At 38.3% G+C, this 12729-nt stretch overlaps 1 protein-coding gene across 1 annotated transcript in view; it reads left to right on the top strand.

The window, feature by feature from the left end:
* LOC131437390 (calmodulin) overlaps positions 1-12729 on the top strand; it is an 82186-nt gene that overhangs the window by 17932 nt on the left and 51525 nt on the right. Inside the window, exon 2 of the mRNA XM_058606695.1 lies at positions 5560-5734. Within this exon, the coding sequence (XP_058462678.1) occupies positions 5560-5734 (175 nt within the window). The remainder of the gene's footprint in view (positions 1-5559; positions 5735-12729) is intronic.

Below are 12729 nucleotides of genomic sequence, written 5' to 3'. Positions count from 1 at the left end.
CGTTTACAACGTTTCACCCAAAACGGAGTCCAAAGACCTTATTTTTATATACCTTTTCTGCTGTTAATGACCAATTGCTTCGAGCTTTCGACGCAACGTGAAGTACAATGAAGGCATTTACCCCCGAGCTTGCTCTTAATCTTCTGCTGCACTTTATGATCGTGATTTTTCAGGACGCAACCTATTTATTATCCAATACGCGAAAGAAATACTACTGATCATTAACGGAAAATGTAATTTGACTACAGTTAGCTGTTCACTTACAGAATATGCAATAAAGTATTCATCCGCAAAAAAAATCATGTTGGCGTTTGATTTGTGCACTGGTTCGATGCTCAATTTTAAGCACAATTGTTTGTTTGGTCGTGTAAGGAGAATCGATTCCCCGCCTTCATCAATATTGTCATCGTCACCACCATCATCATCATCATCGCCATTCTCTTGTTCATTCGCGTGTCATCATTTTTGACAAGTTTCGGTTTCATTTTCCTCAAGGGTGTCTGAGTTTTGATGTTGTTGTTGTTGTGGCGATTGAGGAACTTAAAAAGGAAACGCCGCAAGCGTGAATGAAGCGAAGTTGATTTCAATTATATTTTACTGGTTTCATGTGGGAAAGGACATACACTCTCGTTAAATAACCGGTTCGATGTGGGTCGTGTTGAGTCATGAAATATAATTACTACATGTAAATTCAGAAGATGTTTAATTTATTAAATTTTTGTGAGTTTCAGAATAGAAGTAGCGCTATACTACTAGGTGGCTTAGTTTACATTTTTCATCTTGATTCAGCGTTGAATCAACTGCACTTTGCAGCCGGTACCAAGCGTCGAAAGGGCGCAAAACCACCGTGACTAATAGCAACGATTTTAGTTAAATGAATGACACTCATTCCGGACCATAATGGGAAAAGACCGCTTGTTTCCATTTTTTTTCACTGCACTGATTAGCACTGTTGATTGACTCTCTACCGATTGAATATTCTCCCAACCGTTGTCCACATATCTGTGTGGGTGTGTGTGTGTGTGTGATTCGGATTTAGACTTTTGAACCCGTTTCGGTTTGTTTGAATTTTCACACAACCAATCCAATCTGAGGAAGCAACGGGTATCGTAAAGTGAGTTGGTATGTGGCTTGGAAAATTGTAGAAAATTAACGCGATCTTGCGCACGCGATTATTTCCACGTTCCGCACCTCGTACCTGTTCGAGCACACTATGCGAGTAAAAAAACACCACCGAGTCGAATTGAAGACGAAACCAGTTTTGCCGCCAAGCGCCGGTTAAACCGGCTTTTCGACTGTTACCACATGGTCGGCTATCGCTAGTCTGCGTGAACAGTCAAGCCGGAGCAAATTACCGTGTGCGAGAAGCTTTAATGACTTTGGAATATGTATTAGTTTTTAATGCAATTTATCGGTGTTTTCCGCTTGTACTAAATTGGAAAATGACCGGTGGTACTCCCGAAAGACGATGAGGTAGACGATCGTGGTGAGCTGATGATGGAGATCATGGCCCGGTGTGTATGTCCCATTAGATTAGCCACGCTACCCAACCGGATGCCGTCGTTTGATATCTCAATCGCAGTCAAAGAATGTATTCAGCAGCCAAGAGAGCAAGAAAGAGCAAACATTATCGCCTAATGAGAATGGAAATTTTGATTTATGGTGTTCAAGCTGGAAAATAATGGCGATTTAAATTCGCGCGATGTACCAGCCGGGTTGCACACACTCTCACAAACACGACCAAACACACCATCTGCTAATACTTTAGTATGCCGACCTGGTCCAGGCCAACTGAATTTTATCGTTTCCTATACGCAATAGGCACGGTAATAAATTTATTTTAATGTTGAATTTTGATTTGATTTTTTTGATTGGCGCTCATATATCACCCACAAACCGTCTTTGGACGCAAGCAAAAACTAAAAGTTAGTGAAATATGCTTTGTTTTATTTTGGTTGTGAACGATTTATGTTTGCTTTATGAAGATTGCTTACGGGTGACAAAGAAATTTTTCTGTTTGGCATTTTGTAGCGATACATGCTAGAAAATATTTACTCAGAGTTTGAGTACTACATTACTTATTTTCGAATGGTATTTGAAAACGTCAAAATGATTTTTTTCTGAGCTCGTAAGTTTGTTCATGGATTGACAGTATCCGCATAATTTCGCTATTTTTGGCATTTTATAAATGAGAAATTCTCACACCCGAACCCAACCCGCTCGTTTTTACACCAATGAAAAAAAATGTCCGTACCTGACCCGAACCAGGAATATTTTCATGTAAACTTTTATTTTTGAACCGAACTTGACTCGTACTTGATTTAAACTGAAAATAAATACCCGAACCGGTCGGGTTAGTTTTAAGGTCGAGTTTCAAAAAATTTTACTCGATTGATTCTCTATATGTAAGTTCTTAAACGCGAAACTTTAAAATTTTTTACTTGTACCCGACCCGAACCCGAAATATTTTCATTTTTAAACTCAAACCTACTCACTTACAGAATATGCAATAAGCAATGCAATAAAGTATTCATCCGCAAAAAAAACATTATTTGGCGTTTGATTTGTGCACTGGTTCGCTGCTCAATTTTAAGCACAATTGTTTGTTTGGTCGTGTAAGGAGAATCGAAGTTCGGGTTAAAAAGTAAACTTTACTTTTTAAACCGAACCCGATCCGTACGAGATCAAAATTGAAAATCTCTATCTGGACTTGATCCAAGTCCGGCGGGTTAGTTTTCAGATCGAGTTTCAGATAATTGAACCCGAATCCCTACATTCAAATTTCTAGATCAGAACCCTACCCGTACCCATTAGAAAATCTAAAAAAATTTATCTGTACCCGAATCCGAATTTTTTAATTTATTTTTTTCAAATTTATTTCGATTTCTTCACGTATCACCTTCGGCTTAGCAGTTGAAATTGAACTGCTAGGTGGAGATGATGCGAAGGTGAAACGTGAAGAAATCCTATCAAAAAGAATTTTATGTTCGAGGGCTGCAGAAGCACGAATTTTATTTTCGGGGGTTGAAGAAAATAACCACAATTATCATATTCATTGCTGCTGCTAAAATTACTTTCAAATTAAATTTGAGCAACATTAATCCATTTTTTCAAAATACAAAATGTGTAAAAATTAATCTATGTTGGAGGAATATTGCGAAAAAAGTGTGATTTCGGGAAAAAAATGCACGGTTTCTGGAATTTTGTTTTTGGATTTTGCTTTTTTTGTATGAATTAATTATAATGATTGATTATTGATTATGCGATCCCCCGGCGAATGAGCATAAATGGTTAAAACCGGGGTGAAATAAAATAATATTAATAATTATTGATTATAACTTTGCGAGATCAGTTAATAATGTTTTCTTTTGAAGAACCGTGTAAAATAAATCGTGTGTGAAAAAACGTGTCAAATATTGCGTATAAACTAAAAATTGGATGTAAGAAATTCTGTTCTTCCAGAAATAGAAGCTTTGAGTCTCGATTCAAAAATCGATTATTATAGTGATTACATAGCCTTTCTTTGTGAGAAAAGCAAAAACGCCTGCACCGCGATTGGCTGAAAACGATTTTATAGGATGGGACATCATCTTAGGCGTGGATTCGAGCGAAGCGAACCTGGTTGGGAAACATCTCGTTATCTGGCAAGGCTTGTTCGCGACAAAATCGGTATACCTCCTAAATACGTAACATCTCGTGTTGGTGATTCTTCAAGCTTTTAGATGGAGTCGAAAGAAGAGCAAGTGCGAAAAGCAATTGTGTACGGTCGCAATGAAAATCCGGATCTGCCAATAAGTAAACTTGCAAAAAAGCATGGTTTTCCTGCAGAACGTTTATAAATCTTTCGATACACGCTTGACAACTGCCAGACAGGCTAGAAACGGAACAAAACCGATCTCAGGAACCACCTGAGAGACGTGAAGGTAAAGCAAATATTGCAGAAGAGACCAGTCCTTACGGTGGCTAGAAAAATGTCTCCAACTTTCGTGCATACTTTCAAGCACCGGCAAGATATGATGTCGTTGGTGGTACAGGTGAAAACTGTACCGAACCGTAATGATAAGCAAAATTTGATGGCTAAAATCCGAGCTCGCAAGTTGTATCACGAATATTTGACGAAGTTTTCCTGCGTGATCATGGACGATGTAACTTGTGTGTTGAAAGATTTCTAGCAGATTCCCGGAAAATCTTTTTATACTGCCGTACAACGGAATGGGGCCAAGTTTCTCAGAAAATATTTGGTTTGGCGTGCAATATGCATCTGTGGTCGAACAAGGCAAAACTTCATCACTACCGGAACGACAAAACAGGAAATATATCGTGAAGAATGCTCACGGAAGCGATTGTTACCATTCCTACAATGATCGCTTGCTCTTCTGGCCTTATTTGGCATATTGTCACTACACCAAAGATTTTTTGGAATGGTATAAAGCAAACGAAGTCCATGTTGTACTAAAAGTGGCATATTCACCAAATTGCCCAGAGTTCTATCGCCTAATACCGGCTCTCGCGGGGAAAGAACTTTCTCAATATAAACAACAAGCTACAACTAATGTTGGTGATTGCCGATAATTTGGCAGAGAGCAGCTCGATATTTCTCTACATTGTATACAGCTTCATCAATCTGGCAGATGATGCTACAAGAACTCGCTGCCTCTCAATGCATGTATGCAATGCAATGCATTTTTCTAGTTTTCTTCGCTCCACCTTATACTCTGAGTATTTCATGATCGGCTCTGGGTGGAATTTACCAAAAGAGAATCGCAAGTTGATAATTATCGCAGAAAATCGAATCGATGATTCGACTTGATGATTCTCATACTAGGTTACAATATTTCAAAATCCTTGTGTGGAGCATTCAGACATTTTCATAGACACAAAGGTTATATGCACATAGTTAGAAGCGTCCCGGGTTGGTGGTTCAATGTATAGGGCACTGGTCTTCAAACCAGTTGTCGTATGTTCGAGCCCCAACCTGGAAGGATTCGTAGTGTCAGTAGAGTCGTAGTCTTTTGAAAAAGAAGGTCAAATTCCACTACAGGAATGGTATACCAAGGCTTTGGCTTCATAGTTTGAATAAGGCGTAATAGTAAAATGATTCTATAGCAATTATCCACTGCCAGTATAGAATCGGATCGCAAAACGAGAATGAGCGACCGGTTGTTGCCTCAGAACAAATTCCTACAGCAGCGTGCTAACCGGTGATGCCCAGGCGGGTCATCGAGAAATATTCGCTCAGTTATTCAGAAGTAACCTCGGAATTGTGTACATGTTCTTATTTCCAGTCGAAAATAGTATTTCTGCTATCTTAGGTTACTCGAGGCTCATGAATGTTTTTCCAAACGTGCTCTAACTGATGTTTTTATCTTTCCATATTAACACGCATCACCAATGAATGTCACGTCTCTCGCTGCAGTATTACACACATTTGTGTGACCTTGATAACGAATATAAAAAATTACAAATTAAGATACAATGTTGCCAATGTTTGTTTAGACTGTTACCCGATGATCAATCTCTCATTTCTTCTTTTTCTCTCTCACGCATGTACTCATACAGGCCGATCAACTTACAGAGGAACAAATTGCCGAATTCAAAGAAGCGTTCTCGCTATTCGACAAGGACGGTGACGGCACAATCACAACCAAGGAATTGGGAACCGTGATGCGATCGTTAGGTCAGAACCCCACAGAAGCCGAACTTCAAGACATGATAAACGAAGTCGACGCAGACGGTGAGTACCAACTTTACACACGCAATGGTGTCTTATCACAATAGTTGAAGCTGTTAATTATATTGTACCTGCGTTGCGTTTGCGGCGGTTTATGGCCCAATGGCGTCACTCTTCGGCAGATCATAATTATATATTCTTAAATAGCATGCGTGAAACATTGATCATCGATGTGGATGTAGTAGTCTTCTTTTATTGCTTCATGGAAAGAAATGTAATCGACGATCGATTACGGTGAGTTCTTTAAATAGTGAAAGGAAGGTGCAAGATCGGTTTCACAAACATCCTGTTTTGAAATTCACGCGTTTTTTTTATAACGGCCAATAAGCCATCTGTCAACTTCCACTTTCGAAAGAAATTGCAGGCAAGCTATGAAAAATAGAGTATTAAATTTAACACCAGACGAAAAAGAAAACTTTTCTCTGCCGTTTACTATTATGACTTACTCTCAGCGAGTGCCAAGTCATTCGAAATTACTCTTAAAATTGAATGTTGATAGATGGCTTATTGGCCGTTATAAAAAAACGTGTGAATTATACATGTACTCACGTACGTCGGCTTCCGAGGCCTGGTTAGTTTATGTGTCTAAGAACACGGGGCGTGCAGTAGTACCCGTGCGTGTACTTTTACTCTCGGTCGATACGACCTCGACTTTTGTTACTTTTGCAGGTACGGGAATGAAGGAAAAAATGGTTGCTATTGACGATCCTTTCACACACACTCACGCCCCCTTCCATCTTCCTAGCACAGGCCGGTGATCGTGAGAAATGTGTCATTTGTTAGCAGCTGGAACGCTATTCAGCTTAGAAAAGAGGACTGCAAAAAGAAAATTGTGAAGGGAGGCTAAATTGCGTTGATTTATAATGTATGTCAGATAGTAATTAAAATTAATTTCTGTCTAATATGCTCTGAAAATCATTTTGCTAATGGTCTGAAACAAGTCTAGTCGAAATTAAGTAATATCATTTCTTTTATATGGATCAATTTGTTTGCTAGTTAAACATCATTCGACTAACGCTAAAGAAACGCAACACAAACGCTAATTGTTCGTGATAATTGCCCATGACTGGAGAAATTACGATGATACCGGGTGAGAAATTGAATAAAAACTTTCGAGATGGCGGAAGAAAACCCGGCCAACAGTTATTATTTTACTGTTAGCTAACCAAGTATGCCATTTAGGCACATCACGATGGACACAATTTATTCAAATGAAATTGTATAATAATTCTACTCCGTCTTAGCGTGGACGATAATTTATCGATGCCTCTATGGTGACGCGTTTTGAAGATGCACTTATTTTCCTTCTTTGGCTTGCATGCATGCTTCCACCTGCATAAAAACCCGTATATCACACAAGAGCAACTTTGTCCTTCACCTAGAAACCTTACCGGTATTATCATTCCTCTGTTCTCGATGGTCTCGTTTTTATATTGCGCATTTAAGACAAATGTGACCATTCGGCGATGTTCATATCTTTTGTCACTCATGTTGGTAACAAGTGGAATTTCGGTTTTGCATGGTTTTTATCGCATCTGTGACTTTAGAAGAAAAATGAGAAATAAATTGTATCTGAAAAGACTAATGCCATTTGAACAATGTTTCGTGTCGCAATTTAATTTTAGTTGATATTTTTTATGATGCAACCAAATACATTTCGTCGAAAATGAGTTTGGTTGGTTTTATTTTTTAGTTTTCAAAATTTGTTTCTGAACTAATGCAAATGGAGGTATAAATTACTAAAATTGTTCAGTGAACTGATTATTATATTTTTATCAGTTTGAGTTTTTTTTCGGTTTCATCGTTGTTGGCATTTTATTTCCATTCCGGTATATTTACCTTCAAATAAAAATGTACGGTCGCCTTAAACTTATATTTTTGTGCTCATTCTACTGTAAGATCGCCGGGATCCAAAAATATTTATCAGACTGTGTGAAATAATCTTGCTGCTGAGCAGCGTCGTTTTGACCACAAGCACCACGGGACCTCGTGTTAGGGGCGATAATTTTTCAAATGATCCGCCAGAAAAAAGGAAGAGTTACGTTTTTGAGTTGAATACTATTTCCGGTACTTTCAGATCCTGAAACTGAGAACCAGTATATCTGAAATTCGTTCGACCAGCAACTATCATAAACTACAGAAATTCAATAGCAGGCTATGGGACAAAGAGACTTTCCATTTGAATCTAAGTTTGTGAAAATCGGTCCAGGTCTCCGAGAATATCGAGTGCATGTTTGTGAGTAGCCGGGTATATGACACTCGGCCCTCCGGGTCTCGATTCAAAAGTCGATTTTCATAGTGATTGTATAACCTTTCTATATTGGAAAGGCAAAAAGATTGTGCAAGTAAACTATAGTTTATCATGCGGATTTCCGAAGTTAGACGGTTTTTTATGCGCATTTGAATGCGTTTTTTTAATGAGGTGCATGTCATCAGCTTATAAAAAAAATTTCATCATAAAGGTCGTAATGCGCTTATTTTTTTGACGTAGGACTACGTCTTTGTTTTCTATATAAGGGTGTGAGTCCAAAATACGGAAAATAAAACCGTACAAAAAGTGGTCAGGTTTTAGACATCAACAATTCAACCATATTTAAAGAGATTATCGATATCATTAAACCTACTTCATGCAAATATTTCTGCGCTTCGTTTTGAGTAGATAAAAATATATATATTTTAAATAATTGGTGACCGAAACTTCAATTAGTAACGAACGATGTCTAATTTTCCTTGTTTGCCAAGCCATTATAATAGCTTCTTCTAACGGAGACGATAGTTTCGCGTGCATAATCTCACGATTTTTATACGATCTCTTCTTTTCAATGTGTGTGTGTGTTTGCGTTTAAACAGACCCCTTTACGAAACAAGAATCAGTATCGAACCAACTTACACTCTGGGCAATTTTTCAATGCCGTAGAGAAGTTTACTGTGCACATCAGCAAGTGGACCGTTTTTGCGACTTAATTTTATGCAACGTTCGCCTCGCACGAGAGACATTTCCATCGCCGTTCTGCTCTTCCTTCGCAATCGAGGAGAACACATGATGACCATCGATTGTGGAGTGGTGGATGATCGCGATCAGCACCTTCCTCCATCAACAAACTGAACAGTCTATATATAGTATATACATTCACAATTCTTGTAAGTTGAAGAGCACACAAACTCAAATCGGATATACCCGGACCCCGAAATCCGATTCCGGAAGTTTCGGAAATAGTGGCCAAAGCTTGAAATTGAATTCTTTCAAACTTATATTCAAATGGAAGGTCTTGCGATCCTCCGATTCCGGAATTAAAAAGCGATGAGTTTATGAAATTTCAAACTGCAAAACAGGTAAAATTCTCTCCAATTTTCTCAAAACTGTTCCAAATTGTAGGTCATGTTGGGTCTGCAGAATCGGGCTCGGGAAGTACCGAAAATAGTAGTCAAAAGTTCCAAAATAGAACTCACTTCCTTCATACATATATATATACATTCACAATTCTTGTAAGTTGAAGAGCACACAAACTCAAATCGGATATACCCGGACCCCGAAATCCGATTCCGGAAGTTTCGGAAATAGTGGCCAAAGCTTGAAATTGAATTCTTTCAAACTTATATTCAAATGGAAGGTCTTGCGATCCTCCGATTCCGGAATTAAAAAGCGATGAGTTTATGAAATTTCAAACTGCAAAACAGGTAAAATTCTCTCCAATTTTCTCAAAACTGTTCCAAATTGTAGGTCATGTTGGGTCTGCAGAATCGGGCTCGGGAAGTACCGAAAATAGTAGTCAAAAGTTCCAAAATAGAACTCACTTCCTTCGAGATGGCTAGACCGATTTTCTGAAACTTGGATTTCAATAAAAGAAATTCTTTACGACATTTCTGAGATTTGATTGGATGCGACTTCCGGTTCTGGAGTTACAGAATGACGACGTTTTTGAAATTCAATCCGTCACTTAGAGCGATGATTCAAACCAAGGAAAGATGCTTCTTAATTGGGTTCGAAACTGTTCTAATTTATAGGTCAAGTTAGTTGCTGGTCATACGAACCGACTTCGACTTTACCAGCCCCGGTTCCGAAAGTACATGAACATGAGCTTAGTGAATTTAGCGAAGTACTAAAAAAAATTGAACAACAAATTCAAAATTACCGTAACTAATTAGCTAAAAATTATTCACTGGATCTCGATTTGTTTTGAAGCATATTTGGGAAGGGGGTTTTGTTAACTTTATATGAACTTAACGAAGTACTCAGAAAAAATAGCAACAAATTCAAAATTATCGTAACTAATTAGCAATAAATTATTCACTGGGCTACGATTTGTTTTGAAACATATTTTGGAGGGGAACTTCGCTAGCTTCATATGAACTTAGCGAAGTACTAAAAAATTTTTTAAAAATTATTCACCTTTTTTCGTTATTATCGGCGAGAGGTGCCTCGCTAAGTTCATGTTCATCGAAAGTACAAAAAATCAAATGACTGTCACTTCTGGTTCCGGAGATATAATGGTATAAATGACGTAACCGACAAATCGCACTTTATTTACTATCGATCAATTTTCTCAGATATGGTTCAATCGATTTGAACAAGCCTAGGCTCGTTTGAATGTTATTTTTAGTTTGTGAATCAAGTTCGAAGATGAATTGGCTGTCGCTCCCGATTTCTGAAATATGATAGTAGAAGTGGCGTAACTTTTTTTCTCCACTCAATTTTCTCGGTGATAACTGAACCGATTGCAACATTTCCAGACACGTTTGATAACTACTACTGGATCATTGATAAAGTTCGAATTTCAAATTGCAGATGCTTCGGTTCCGGAGAAATAATTGAATAAATGACATAACCGATAAATTGTGTTTTTTCCTTATCCGGACATTTCCTCAGAAAGAGACCAATGATCAAGTTCAAATGTATTGTTACTGATACGATATTGTGTTAGGTTCGCAGTGTCATCATGCCTTCTAAAATTTTCCTATCGAACTTAAATTTTGACTCTCACTTCCGAAAGGAATGAAGAAAACTGAGTTCAAAATGCTTTGAAATTGCAGGTATAACTTTTTTCCAAAGGTTTTCCAGAGCAACCAACGTCCATTTTTAGGAATTTTGTTCGAATTTTGCCCTGTATCGATAAAATTCGATTCAGAAAGAATATCGTATACCCCGCATACGCATGGCTGCCAGATGGCTGACTAAACGTTGCCAGCTGGAAAAATATGGCTGGTAGACATTCTGGTGACCGATTGTCTCACCGCTGCCAGATATAAAACTTTAAAGATACAACCGTATCCACCAGGATTTTTCCACATTGAAATCTTTGACATTTTCAGCGAAGGCGAGAAGATGAAAACGCTCGGCTAACTTAGATACAGGCGACTTTGTTTTGGTGCAAATAAAAAAAAGTGTTCTGTAAGTAGCAGAAACTTTATGTCTGCCTAGCGGTTTATGTTGAGCTGCAAGGTTACATAACAGTTCAACATAAACTGTTACCTAATGACGAGTCGAAGACGAAACATAAAGTATACACTTTGTTTTGTCAAATTGAGTTTGACAACCGTCACTGAATCAATTTTGGTAGCCGTCTGGTAGCCATGGCTGCCCAGGTAGCCAAAACGCTGTGCGGGACGTTGTTAGCTGGAATCAGTTTTACACTAGGACAGTTGTTCCTTATTAACTCTTTTCTTATTTATATATACCGAAAATACTTCAATCCTCAACTAGCAGGCCTAGTATATTGTTTCTATTTTGACATGGGATATCTGTTTAAAGCTTGAATTAAGGGAATATTAATGTCGTTTTTCATTGATTCCACTCGCTCGGGCCAGTTTGCTGCCCTGAAAGTAAATCAATGAGACGGTTTTGTAAGTTTTGGTTTGCACGCTTGCTGCTCGGAAACGAAAACGGGTGCAAAAAAGTTGCCCGCGAATTTCCTCGAAAGCGCATTTTTTTCGTGCGATTTGTTTTTTTCGATAAGAAAAACTAAACAAATGTGGCTTTGATCTATTCTAAAAACCTGGAATTTTGATCTCTCTAACCAGGAAAAAAACGGGAAATTGAATTCAGCAATTGACTTGCTACCCTGTAAATGTCGGTTATTCTGTATCCTTGATTAGCTAACGATTTAGGTCAACCGGAATGATTTACAAGAGTCTATTTACTCTGGCGCGTACTGTGTTATGCAAAGTAGTCCGCAATTCAATCATATTAGATGTAAACGGTAGAAAGGCCTCTCTATCGCGGGTCTAATTGAGCATCAAATGTTTTGATGGGAAATTATTTCTCAAACCATTCTTGGTCCGCTCGGCTTTAGAATCCGGTTTTCACAATCGCCGTACTCCAGTGAAATGTAGCAAAAATAATATATTCTCGTCATAAATTATGCATGTTGCCTCCCCTACAAAATACAGCTTCCGGGGTGTTTTACATGTATTTTTTTCTGTATCCGTTGGTTTTGGTTTAACTATGCTGATTCTTCACAAGCAAACGAGCCCAACTTCCGATTTCATGTGCCTGGCAAATATTTTAAACTTTAAGCTTGAGACATGGACACATGAACGTGGTGACACAAGCAAAATGTTTACATACATTCTTGAACGAAATTACGCTAAGGCTAGGGCTGAAATAAATGTTCGGATGAATTTGCTGACAACTCCGTCAACACTCAGCGCAGCACCAATGAATGTTTGAACTACTTTACAAAGCAAATCGAAATTGCCTTCACCATTTAATGAAGGGAAAACAACCTGAAGGTTGAAGAAGTAGTTCACATTTTCGTCCCCGTGCTTTATTGAAGAGGAAGTACGTAACCATCTACACACGAAAGTAAACTTATGGAGCTGCTGTCAAGTCAAGCTACTCGTCTTCGTATGTTTGGTGGCTATAGCAAATAGCAAAAAGGATAGAACGATGCCCCGCGTTTTTCTTCAACCACCGGAATAGCAGAGGAAACGAATTACCTTCGTTAATGTTGCGCCAAAATATCAACCAGTCACGGAAGTTTAGTGAAACTGACGTTTGA

This window comes from Malaya genurostris, chromosome 3 (assembly GCF_030247185.1).
Source record: "Malaya genurostris strain Urasoe2022 chromosome 3, Malgen_1.1, whole genome shotgun sequence".
NCBI classification, from domain to species: Eukaryota; Metazoa; Arthropoda; class Insecta; order Diptera; family Culicidae; genus Malaya; species Malaya genurostris.
This window is presented reverse-complemented; position numbering and strand designations above follow the sequence as displayed.